Below are 13,516 nucleotides of genomic sequence, written 5' to 3'. Positions count from 1 at the left end.
ACCGACTGTGAGGAGAAGTGCAATTATTTAAAAGTACAACTTTGATCATAGTGCAAAATATCAATTGAGAGATCTGATTCTCACCCCGACATAATCTAATTACTGTGTTGATGAAGACAGAGGCTGAGGTAACTGTGATGCTGAGTGCTGCTGCCCTCCAGAGGCCAGAAAACGCTCCAGCACCTTCTGCGGAGTACAGAAAAACCCTTAAAGACAAAACCATCAGCAATGGTTCAATAATGACAAGACTGGAAAGAGGTTACACCATAGTCATAACCGACATGTTTTATGGCAGAGTCAACATGTTTAATTTGAACCTAAATAGATGTTATGAAAAATAAAATGCACAAAAATGTTCAGGTTTGTGAGCTGGCTTAGATCCTACTATTTTCTTTACTTTGTATTGATATTTTAAAACAGTTTACCTGTTCTAATAATAACAACAGCACACATCAATTTGACAGGATGCTCTTGACTTTTTTTAAAGAGATTAAAATCACATCTTAAGTCTTCATCAATTTGCTCAGCTGTCAGATATTATTTCTATGGTCAACCTCAATACATTACACGTTAAACAACGTGTGACATAATGACATACCACCGTCACATTTGAACATACAAGCCTCTTGGGGTGTCTTTATCTCACCTGCAACATCTTGCATTTCCCTTTTCCTCTTTCTAACTCCTGTGATTTATCATTTGTAATAAACATACTCTACACATGAGTACAACAAGCAAGCAAATATAGACAGCCAGCAGACAAACATTGCATAAAGATGATCAACGGGCACATATAACTTAGTTCCAAGCCAGTGTAGTATGATATCCCAATAGAGGAAACAGCCAGCGGGATGGACATATTTCACACTAAAATCCTGTAGGCTGTAAATCTTATTATATTTCAGTCACCAAATCGAATATATCAAAACAGTATGCAGTGTCTGACACTGGAAAACTGCATCAGTGTGATGATTTGGTGTTTCTCTGATTATAGCTGACAGCGATAATATTATAGGCTACATAGCCGCACTGGTTACTTTAAGTTTTGCTTTGTCAGTTGATGCTAAATTAAGCTGCCCAGTGACCACAGAATGAAAGCCAACTAAACCCAAGTCAGATGTTTAGGTTCTCCTGAAGCAGAAGCTGCCAGCGGAGTCCAATCAAAGTGAATTGCACCACTTTGTGGCTCTGTGTATTATGGGTAATAAATGAAAGGGGTGTCAGGCAACCAAGTGTGACCTCATTTATGTAGTTGTATTGCATATGCAAAGATGTGTTTTCATACTGGATATAAACACAGTCAATAGAGATATTCTACTTATTCCAAGGCAAAAAGCTTTCAATGCAACACAACTGAGAGGCTTAACAAAACCAGTGATCATGGCCCTTGATAAGTTCTCATTAAATTGTTTATTATACGCCACATTAATTTGCAATTAATTCACCAGATGATTAAACCCTTTTCACATGACTTTCATAAACAGTGGTGGTGATTGCCATACAAAAATGCAACATGTGGAGCATTAAAGTCAATTGAAATTGCTTTTTTGTTTTATTTTACAGCTTACACATCTGCTATGTAAATCACTTGCACTGTGTTCTTATTTGAGGCAAGAATATATCAGAAACCAAAAGGGAGACATTCATATTGTTTTAGTTTCATGAAGGCTACAACATGCCATAGTTTGAACAACCATCAACATCAGCTTTCCTGCTAAAGTCTCCTTCTTATTCAACTCACAAACATGGACACATCTTGATCTGCACCTTAGCTTGTTGAACGAGCCACCAAACAAACATTCATCTGGAAAAGTGCTAACATCCGTTTGCAGCAGACGAGCTGCAGCACAAAACATGTACATTTACCTGAATGAGTCACTTGGGTCCAATTAGAAGTTGGTGTAGGCCTTACTCTTCAATACCACTAAGTTTATACTTCCATGCTGACAACACACTTACTGCCCAATGACTGGCTGCCAGCCTGCCAGCTACTGTCAATCAAACATTGACTCTGACACGCCCCTGCAGAAAAGGAGCATTTCTGATATTTCCACAAAGACCTTTTATCTAACTTTTGACATGCGATTTAAATTGGAGCTAAAAGATACTTAAAAAGACCCTTTTCAATACAGATGCAATCGGTTTGGGTTTTTATCAAATAATAATTAAAATACAGAGACAGTATTTAACTCACCACTAACAGACATACAAAAAATATATACATTTTTAAAGGTAATTCTGTCTTTTATGTTGATAAAAGAAGTGAAAACGCGAAGGGAACACATGCAATAATTGGGTCCTTAGCCCTGGCTTGAACTGGGGACATTGTGATTACATAGTCACCAAAAATATACACATATACCACTGGGGAAATTAGTTGAATTTAGTTAACTGTGTAGATGTATTGTAATTTGTATGAATGTATGCATGCCTTTAATGTGAAAGGGATAAACAGTTGACACTTCTAGCTTCTCCCACCAGTGGTACAAATACAATGTCCCCTTTTATATAATAAATATTGTTAAATAACATCTGCCTTACAATCCATTCTTAAAAACATATTTGGAGAGGGGAATCTGAGAGGGCTGTGGGATTACATGTCAGAAAAGGAAGAGGACCAAACCTGGTGTGTGGGCAAACAGTAATATGAGTGTTAAATATTAATATTAATATTAATATTTAGAAATATTAAGAGAGAAAAATGAAAGTACTAATGATTGTTCAAAAGTGCATTTATTTAATTCATTCTTTTGGCACTTCAATTATCATCACTGGTCACACAGTTAACATAAAACAAAAGTGAGCATCCCAGTACTGCTGCAGTTGAAGAGTTATGTCAAATTTACTGCCCAGCAGAAATTCAAAATGTTATTATTAATAGAGCAGTTCTTAGAAATGTTTAAGCGGTTGTGATATTTTTTTAATAAGTATATTTCTTACAATAATAATAATAATAATAATAATAATAATAATAACAATAATAAAATAAGTAATAATATGATTTTTAAGTAATTAATAAATATAATTTTCACTGACGTTAGGGAAGTTTTAATTTTGGACAATTAACCCCTGAAATGAAAAGAAAAATACATTTTAAGGGGAGATCATCAGGAACTGTTTTTACATGTAAGTGTAAGAAAATACTGTGATAATCAGAGATGCTCACAAATTGTTTTGTTAGGACAATATTACACAATTAAATGGATAAAATATTTCACATAAAAGGTGACGTACAGTATAAAGAGATATAAAAAAAACATGCAAACAGAGAGCACCATGGTGAGAATAACACAAAGCAGCTTTGGCAACAACTGAGATTTTCTTTACAGAAAGGAGGAGAAAAAGGTTTAACTTCAACAGCTCAAGGCATAGTCAGTATAATGAATCACTTCAAACATGCAGTAAGCTTTAAATGCTTAAAAAGTTGAAAAAAAAATTACATTATAAACTTTCAGAGAAAGGTTCAAGGATTGAACACAAAATGATATCTTAGTTCAAGTTAAAGGTAACCACTGAAGAATATCATTCAATCATTCTTCCGCTCTCTGGTGTTCTCTTTGGCTGCGTCACTAAGTCTCGATATATTGCTCCTAATGCAACGTCTCAGGCACTGTATCATGTAGACTCATTTTACCAGATGTCTCATTTAATTTCAAAGTCACAATTTGATTTGGCTGCTCATTTTGGCAAAGGTACCGGGTAAGATTTCAATCCTTACTTAACGTCCTAGGGTTTCAGTCTGTTTGAGTAGTCTTTACACGCACGTTCAGAGTTCTGCCAGCTCCACATGAGTGCTAGTGCTTTTTCTCGAGGTAATTTGATGGAACCCATCCTTTCCTTGGTCTGCCATTGTCCAGAATCTTGCAGTACCACCATCCATTGGGGTTTCTATCTAGGACCTCCAGACTCGTCCCCTCAGGAAATCCCATGGTCTCCTCGTCGCCATGATAATCTGCTATGGAGAGAAACACCTCTCTGAGGTTGTTATGGATGATGTGGGGCTTGGGTTTTACTGTGGATACAGGGAAGGCATTTTTCTGAGAGCTGAGGCCAAGAGATTCAGAGCTACCGGTACCGGATCTGTTCCAGTTTGGTAGTGCTATGTTGTTTGGCGGAAGGCTGCGCGGCACAGTGCCGAATGAGGCATTGCGTCGCACTGTGGGGCTGGCACGAGGGTGGTCCGTGGAGTTGAGGGACTCGTTTCTTCTGAGAGATCCAACAGGGCTGGGACCGTCCCTGATTGGGGCTGATATGAAAACGGACTGGGGTCTGACAACCTGCTGCTGTTTGGTGCTATTCTGTTTCCGTGAACCAAACAAGCCAATGGGTTTTGAGAGGCCACCTGGAGGCTTGGAGGGGATGGGTGGAGTGACCTTCTTTAGGTTTTGGTTGATGTTGTTCAACGCCTGCACCCTTTGTTCATTCTTCTCCAAGCTGTTAGACTTGCTGAGGCTTCCAGGTTTAGTTGGGGTACCATCAGATTCCGACCCTGCCATGTCATCTTGTTGCCTAACAGGCTCCAAGAAGTAAGTTGGAGCCCAACCCTCTGTGTCTCCCCAGCGGATATACCACCAGCCACTCTCCTGCTTCTCCAGCACTTCCACCTCCACCCTAGCAGGGAAGCTGACCTCAGACTCTTGGAGTTTCTCATAGGGATTAGTGGTGCGATACAGGCTGCCGCCTTCCAGGTCAGAGTCTCCCCGACTGCCTTTAGAATAGATGGAAGAGAGATCGGACGTGCTCTGAGAAGAGAAGGAGTCCTCTGAGGAGATGACTGAAGCGGTCTCAGAGTCCTCACCTTTAGTTTTGGTGCCATTCTTCAGCTGCCCTATTGGCCGCAGCTGTCTTCTCAAGGTGCTGATGTCCATCTTCTCTGCACTGGACGCCTTGGCTAGTTGTGGTTTAGGCCTCACCACTGGCTTTAGTTTAGAGGAAGACTTGATGGAAAAGGATGCCTTGCTTTCCTCTTGGTCTTTCTTAGTTCTGGACAGATCTGGGGTGGACTCAGCGGAGGCAGATTTAGGACTAGATGCCTCATCAGCTTTGGTGGAAAATGGGCTCCCATTCAAGTCTATCTTAAGCTTGTTACCTGCAGGTCTCCATCCACCTGATGTTGGGTTTGCAGTCTTGCCAGTTTCTGACAAGACACTTGTCTTGGAGGAATTTGAGTCCCTGCTGCACTGCCGTTCTGGCGTCTCCCTGAAGGGCAGGAAGCCGTCATTCTCATAGATACACTCTCCCTCTCCCTCAGCCTCCCCCTCCGCCTCGTGGCTATCTTCAAATGACTCACACATCTTGAAGGATGCACTGTGGAGCGACGAAGCCGGAGAAGGCTTGGAAGACAGGTGGGATCCCTTGTCGGAGGAAGTGTCCTCATTTTTTACATCCACCAAGGAACCTTCTCCCCTCAGAAACTCAAACTCAGACTCCATGTCCAGATCACCAATGGCAGGGACATCATATTCTGGCTCTTCATACACCGGCCTTCCAGGAGACACAGGGGACTCTGGAGCTTCAGATCCGGGGCTGCTGGGAGGTGCAGTATCCAAAGAGTCTTGCTTTTTGACAGGTGGAGCTGGGGGTGGAATTTTTGGGCGGCACAGAGTACTTGTTCTACGATTCAGGTTGGGCTTTTTACGTTTGTCAATGTAGGAGCAGGGAGCCCAGCCCTCCTTCTCTCCTATGTGGACATACCACCAACCACCAGAGTTCTTCTCAATGACCTGAAATACAATTCAAAAGAAGAGTTTAGTCTTTATATGATGGCATTTTTATACATTTTAATTGTATTTAGATTTTCTCTTGGAGAAGGAAGAGTTGTTAGTAAGCTACGATGAATAAATTGATACAGCAAGAGATATATGGTTGGTACCCAAATGTATGATTTACTTGTTACTGAAGTTAACCTTTAATAAAAAGAGTGCTTACTTCTGCTTTCTGTCCTCCATTGAAAGTGATACCATCAGATATACAGGACTGGAAATCTGCAATGGTATAATACTCTGCTTCAACTGTAGGGGGCTCTGGTGGGGAAGGCAACTGAAATCCCTGAACACAAAAAAAATCGGCACTGTTAGAAACAAATTTGTGGAGTAAAAAGTACAATATTACGTCTGACAACTGTAGTTAATAGTTCATTTTAAATCAACATTTTACATTTAAAAGCATATGATAATATTTAGTCCAGTGGCCCCTTGTAACATTTCTACAGTTATGAGCTGTTCGCATTTTCACCAAAGACACAAATCATCTTTTTACATGTTACACAGATGGTTTCATTTAAATAATTGTTCAAGTAACATTTCATAACAGAACTTTTTTTATTCTTCTTTTCCACCCTATTAATCATCCCACAACCCCTGAGATTTAACTTGTGAGAGTGGGCCTGACCCTAAAATTGGAAACCACAGGACTAAAATACCAAACTTTATATAAAGAAGTAAAAACTAGCTCCATCTCGACAAGCTACTGAAGTAAAATCCTGCATACATACTGATGTATTGGTAACAATCTAATAATGTTGCGTATAAATGTCACAGAAGCCATTTTTTTGCTCAATTTGTATTTTTTGGATAACACTTCTAACCTTTTACTTGTAATGATAAATTTTCATACTAATGTATTAGTACTTTTACTTGAGTAAAAACTGTGGATACTTCTTCCACCACTGCTTATTGTTTCCAATTGTTTGTATAGCAAGATGGTTTACTAGACTAGAGAGACACTGACCAGGGTTGCATCTCTTCGAGGAGGAGGTTTTTGCCTGAGAAGTGGGGATCCTGTGAAACAATCATAGAGAAAAAAAACATACATGACTGTTTGGTTACGTAAAACAATAGACATTTATAAAGAAAGGGACTTTTGTTTTTATTGCGTTATTAGTACTTCAAGTCATGAAATTCATACATTCGAAGTGAGATGACTAACCAATTTCCACCCGATGAGGGGCGATGCGGGCCACAGCTGGTGAGGCAGGTTCTGCTTTACTTTTCCCCTCCTGTTGGGTATTAACAGGGCTGGAGTCAGCACAAGGGATTGGTAGGCTGATCTCCTTCTTGGCCACTTGGGGGCTCTCTGGGACTCCTTCAATCTGCACATCTTTCTCACTCAAGGCTTTCTTGTTAAGCAGGTTACTGATCTCCATGATGTTTCCAATGATCTCCACTGGGCCCGTCACGGTCTTCTTGCGGGGAGAGAGATCGTCCTTCATCTTCTTCAGGTAAGAGGCTGGAGCCCAGCCTTCTTTATCCTGGTACCTGTAAAAGTAGGTTGGTAGAGATAAATAAAATAGAAACATCCTCTTTTTGTAATGAAAGACTTAAAAACAAATGTCTGAAGCGAGTGAGCAGAGGCTTACCTGATAAACCACCAGCCTTCCAGGTTCTTCTGAATCACCTCCACAATGACTCCTTTCTCAAAAGCAATTTCATCCTTGCCCTGGCTGGTGTAGGGCTGCACTGTTAGGTACTTCTCTTCTGCAAAAGCAAGACCAGACGATGACAACAAAGCTAATTATGGGCTGTGAAAATTGAATTTTCACCAATTTTGCAATATGATACTTTTCAGAGGTGTACCTTTTTCTTTAATACAGACTCTTCTGCTCTCTGGCAGTTGTTTCAGCTGCCAGATGTGCAAGTAGATAATATAATGCAGTGAGTAACTACATAATATAATTAATTATTGCATCTAGAAAACACATTTTTCCATCGTAGCAGTATGTTTTTCTCTAAAAGTTACACGCATGTGATGTATATGTATTACATTACCGTTTTGTTATATATTGCATAGAAATAAATCAAGTGTGGTCAAATCAATCGTCACGCCCAAACCATATTCAAAATTGTCTAAACAGTCGTAAAGCGTGGCCGACCATAAAGCCCAACTTCCCCGTTCGCGTCGTTCCCTTTCTCTCTCCCCCACCTCATTGTTTTTAGCATCTCTATACCACCAACTGCTCAATAAAGTCCACACAAAATGACTAGTACCGATGCGTTTTCCTCTAAATGTGATCAAATGTAGTGGGTCATAGTATCAACCACTTTAACATAACTACTTTTCACTGGTATTCATTAAGGGTGTTGACCAAGGGGAACTAGAGCACATGGGGCCAGTTTGATTCCTAACAGTGTCCTCGGCCTATTGGCGTCTCTAAAATCAGCACATAATAGAGAGCAGAGGCTTCATGCTGATTTATGCATTCCCATGATGCCAAGGGGCAGAGCAAAGGCATCATTTCCTGTCATTAAAGCAATTCCTTTCTAAATACAGGGAGAAAAGGTGTGTTCAAAAGTAGAAGAGCACATAATAAAGCACTTTATATGCTGTCTTCCCGGTTGGTAAACAGGAAGCAACATTCTGGCGACAAATTATTCCATTTTCCTTTTCTCCACCCCGTTTTCCAAGTTGTGTAGGAGCAGAATGGGTGTGGGTTAGTAAATCCCTTAACTTGCAAAAACTACAGTAGGCTCCCCGGGTAAAAATATTTCCGTCCGCTTTATTTTCCTTTTGCCTGTTTCTTCCGGCCTCTTTGTGTTGGGGCTGGTAAAACGTTTTCCTCTCACCAACCTCTTTCAAACAATATCCAGCAGTGCAATAAAGGGAAACTCTGAATCAGATGTTATGTTAACCACAACATGCATCGCCTGCATCAGTGTTTTAAATTATTCTTGTGGACTCAGCAAAATATCTGTCTTTTTCTTTTTTTTAAAACACAAAGCAGGATTTCAGAGCTAGGGTGGAAACAACTCTCCCTCCACTCCAGAGAGCAGCATCCACTGCCAAGTGTTAAGGTTGGGCTGAACTCAATAGCTTATCCTCACTCCACTGTCAGCTATCCAAATACATCTCCTGTGAAAAAAGCCCCTTAGCCTTGATAAAAATAAACATGTGCAAGTTTTTGATTGAGAATGTCTTGCTTAATAAGTTAGAGATTAATAAGGCTCTTTGTTTATCTGTCAATATTGGTTGCTATCTGCACCACAGCAGGATAAATATCTGTTTCTACCACACTTTGGTAGAACACAGATGTATTAAAAAAATACATGCACGCTTCATTTACTCATAAAAAAAAGAAGCAAAATATAGTTCTAAAAGGCAGCATAAGGCATGCCAAAGTCTATTACGCAACTACTTTCAAATGAGTGGGTAGTTGTTTTCTGTGACTCTTGGAAGATTGGTTTTGGCACACGGTGCTTAATTATAACGAAAATGCTTACTTGGAGCAATTTTGTAACATAATTTGAGTTTAGCATGAATAATTGGTGTATATAAAGTTGATGAATTCACCTTTGCTTTCCAGGCTCATTTCATATTAAACTCAAGTCATGATAATTGCGTTGGCTGGAAGACAATGCGGGATGAAAGACTGAACAAATATGTAGAGAGGGAGGAGATGAGCCATGTGATAAGAGACAATAAGTAAGACAGGGTGGGAGGAACAATAACAAAGGCAGGAAGGTGATGCAGCATCTGTCTCAGTTCACCTCGGCTCTGCTGCCGGCTGATGACACCCCCCAACGTCCATCTCCGGTCCAGCCTCTTCAGATGAGCCTTATGCCGCTTAGTAACTGACAAGACACACATGGTGACCAGATGACCACAATAAAGCAACAAACAAACAAACAAACATGGGAGACATGAAGAGCAAGCACAAATGTTACACAAACACACAGCACACAAATGACACGGAGACTCATTATTAGCTACATGGAGGACATGAAAACAAGACCACAAAGCAAAACATGGTGGACAGTTAGAGTGGATGGATGGGGGTTACAGAGGAAGTGTTAAACCCAAGACTTTTTCTCTGTGGCTTGTAATTAGGAGATTGTTAGCATGGTTTTCCCATCCTGTTGCGTTAGAGCATCTGGGACACACATTGCCGCCGCAAGAATGGCGTCCAATTAATAATGCAGCTGAGAGTGCCGCAGGTTGGAGCTGTGCGCTTTAGAAGATCTTTATTTCTCTATGCCTTTTGTAGGTAAAACAGTGGAGATGGAAATTATTTCTGCCAACTACGAGATCTTGTGTCACACATGCCAAAATGACATGCTAATTATCTTGTGTAGAAAGAAGAAAATCATTTCCATCACTCTTCTTAAATGTCCAATGATAAGAAGTCAAAATACACGTCAAATAATTTGTTTTCCCGAAGATGGTTCCTGTCAATTTAGGTTCTTCTTATCATGCAGATGTATGTTCATTTTTCAGATTAGTTTGGTTTGAATTAGTTATTTGATACTATGAAAAGGGGGTGACATGTTATGATTGACAGCTGCTCTGAGTGAAGTAGCCACAGATGCCACTAAAGATCAAGAATTAATACATTATATCTTATTTGTTTCATTCATAGAGAAACTGGCGTGCAAAACCAACAATCCACCATTTTACAGGGGTTATGCACCAGACAATTTCTTGTCTCTGAGCAGTTAGTAATCAACCAGTCCTCTTGGAGATTACAAGAAGTAACTAATACTAGCAAAACTATTTAGGTACAACATGTTCATTTGTGAGCTTTAAAGGTGATGGTATGTGGATTTTATAACCGTTGGACAGAGCTAGGCTAGCTGTTTCTCCTGTTTCCACTCTAAATGCTAGGCTAAGCTAACCGGTTGCTCGCATTAGTTTCATATTTACAACACAGACATTAGAGTGGTATCAATCTTTTCATTTAACTCACTACCAGGAAGCAAATAAGCATGTTTCCCAGAACGTCTAACTATCCTTTAGGCAATATGTTTATTTTTGTGTAAAATGTGACCGAAACAAAGGAGGAGGATGCGTCTTCACTTCCATCGGTGGGTAAACTCACATCTCCTGCCGCCTGAGCTTTCAACATGTCTGTTTTTTTGCCTTTTTTTATAGAATAATCATCTATTATAAATCCAGTTTTTCCATGAGTATGTGCTTTTTTCTTTTGTGACAATGTGGTGTCACACTGCTGAAGACCACAGGACTGACAAAGAGATGCTTTATGTATTTTCTTTGCCATACCCATGACTGACTAGACACATAAACACTCATTACACTGACAGATTGTCCTTCCCGAAACCCCCTGGCAGCGATCTCCAGCTATCTCTGACAGCGCAGATAGGAGTGTTGGGTGTAGACGTTTGCATTTGCGTCTGTGTGTGGTCATACATTTGTGGTATGCATATATGTTGAAATCTTCTGTTGATAAATCTGTCTAAATGGGGAGAAAATGTAAACATATTTAACAGATTGTGAAACAGTAACACTGTGTAGCCTCATGTATTCTCTCTCTCGCTCCCTCCATCGTTGAGTCATAAGATATACAACACCGAGGGGATCCTGGGTCCCATTGTTACAGCAATTGTACAGCAAAAGATGTTTTTTGGCCAGGGTGCTGGAAAATCTTGATGTGTTTTTGGAAGTGTAATTCGCAACTTAATTATTTCCGTGCCTCCAGTTTGTTGTGGTTCCTCTAACACAATGCATAAACCTTTACGGACAAGCTGCAGTTGCTGCACTACCTGTCAAAGTCTGAGGATGTGACACTAATTGAGCTCTATTGCTCTGAGATTAAAAGGTTTCCTCCACTAATATAGAAAATGCTTGAAGAATGAGACGCTGGGTCGGTAAGCGGATCTGACATCAAGATGATTGCAAACCAAACTCTACACGGGCGTGTTTCTTATCAGGGTTTTGGATCTCTCTCTGACTCCAGTAATCTCGCAAAATGTAACATCCACACTCGTCTACTGTACTGTAATTTATCTGCGATCCACAATGATACGCAGACATTACGTGAAACAGCATAATTTGTGTCGGAGCTTGTTTTTAATTTACGATAAGCATAATTTAAAGAGCATGGCTCGTTAAATTATTCTCATGTTTTATTCCCTAATGCCTAATGCTTTATTCCCTAATACTGACACACATGCCTCTTTCATGAGCTCACTCCATGGTGGTCATATCGCCTAATATTGCGCTGCATCTTTACTGTACAGTGCATTACTGTGCAGCACATCACTTCAGTGGTTGTGGTCTGGTCTCTCCTGGCAGTCCTCCTTGCTGTTTACCCAGGCCTGAATCTACACTCTGTTCAAGCGTGCTTATGATGGCAGGCAGACAGAGAGGTGCTCACACCGGCGGCGTCAGCCGTTAGCGTAGGCCGGCAGCGGTGAAGTAAGGGGCGGGTTTGCTCCATTTTGTCACAGATCAAAGACTGAGGATTGAGGGCAGAGGTGGTGTCTGTGTGTGGGTATATAACAGAGTGTGTGAGGTTGTGTTTGTGTGTGCTTGTGGGTGGGCAGAGGAAGCAGACAGTGACTTACCTTCCCCAGCTTTAGAGGCGCCCAGCTCCAAGTCATCCCGTGTGCCACTGTGAGAGTGGAGATAGGTGGCAGGGACCCAACCCTGCTCCTCTGCGGTGCTGACAAACCACCAACCTGCGGAAGAATACAGAAGCTGAAAATCACCAGGACTATGTAGAGTCGAGCTGCAACTAACAGTGATTTTGATTATCGTTTAATCTGCCGATTTATTTTTTTTAGTCTATAAAATGTCAGAACATAGAAATGTCTATCCTGGTTTCTCTGGTGTCTTGTATTGTCAGTCCAAACCCATAAGATATTCAGCTTAGAATGATATAAAAGCAGGAAATCTCCAAATTTGAGAGGCTTAAATCAGCAAGATAAGACGATTTGGGTTTTTTTGCAGATGAATTTTGGCCCGTGATAAGATTCCCACCCAAAGAATTATACAACAAATCTCCACAAACAGAGATGACATCTGCTGATGTGACCATAGATCTACTCTGGCTTATATCTCCTGTCAAATCACTTCCATCTTTGTTCTGGTCATTCAGCCCTGATTTGATCAGATAACTCAAATCACAGGGATGATAATGGACAAGAACATGTGGAACTTAATTGTGTTGCGAACTGAATCTATAGTTATGATCAGGGCCGAGAACATCAGAGGGATCACCGCCTGACTGTGGCTCGCTTTGTCTGATAAGGATCAGTCTCTGATTAGTTTCTAGCCAAAATATACAAAGGCAACATTGCAACTGATTTGACTATGTTCCTCTGGGTGTGACTGCATTGCGCCAACAACTGCTTAATGACAAATGCCTCAGCTGGAAAGGTGCACACACAAAGTACACTTTCAAAAATGTGATGCCAATAAAGTGAGCGGAGTACAGTGATCCATTGTGTTAGATAGGATGTGCTGCATATGGCCTTGTGGTAAATGTAAAGCACACATGTACAGTAATCACATCATTTTAACTTTAAATTCACCCCAAATTTATGAGCCCGTGTCAGTTCTTAACAGGAGACCAATGTGACAAAGCTGGCACACAAACTGTCCTGCGTGGCATGCCACACATACGCTATTTGTTGTGGTAATGGGAATACAATATGGCAGACAGCTGTCTGGATAACCCATAAAGAGGATAGGGGTGTTCCATCACATTTTCACAGCTGGCCTGAACATTCAGTGTACATTTTACTACAGAAATGTGAGTTATGAGGTAATTTAGTTGCACGCA

The 13,516-nt window shown here is 40.6% G+C and overlaps 1 protein-coding gene across 3 annotated transcripts in view; it reads right to left on the bottom strand.

Annotated features, from left to right (window-relative positions):
- Positions 1-2,714: 2,714 nt before the first annotated feature.
- Positions 2,715-13,516, bottom strand: part of LOC115020028 (SH3 and PX domain-containing protein 2A-like) — a 49,630-nt gene continuing 38,828 nt past the window's right edge. For 2 of the 3 annotated variants that reach the window (XM_029449866.1, XM_029449868.1), the window contains 7 exons: positions 12,297-12,410; positions 9,483-9,566; positions 7,358-7,475; positions 6,928-7,256; positions 6,730-6,779; positions 5,929-6,048; positions 2,715-5,723 (listed from right to left, as the gene is read on the bottom strand). In XM_029449866.1, the coding sequence (XP_029305726.1) occupies positions 3,795-5,723; positions 5,929-6,048; positions 6,730-6,779; positions 6,928-7,256; positions 7,358-7,475; positions 9,483-9,566; positions 12,297-12,410 (2,744 nt within the window). In that variant the 3' untranslated portion in view covers positions 2,715-3,794. The remainder of the gene's footprint in view (positions 5,724-5,928; positions 6,049-6,729; positions 6,780-6,927; positions 7,257-7,357; positions 7,476-9,482; positions 9,567-12,296; positions 12,411-13,516) is intronic. The other variant, XM_029449867.1, reaches the window with a different exon arrangement.

The sequence above is a fragment of the Cottoperca gobio genome, chromosome 15 (genome assembly GCF_900634415.1).
Source record: "Cottoperca gobio chromosome 15, fCotGob3.1, whole genome shotgun sequence".
In the NCBI taxonomy this organism is placed as follows: Eukaryota; Metazoa; Chordata; class Actinopteri; order Perciformes; family Bovichtidae; genus Cottoperca; species Cottoperca gobio.
The sequence above is the reverse complement of the archived record's forward strand: the minus strand, read 5'-3'. Positions and strand labels throughout refer to the sequence as shown.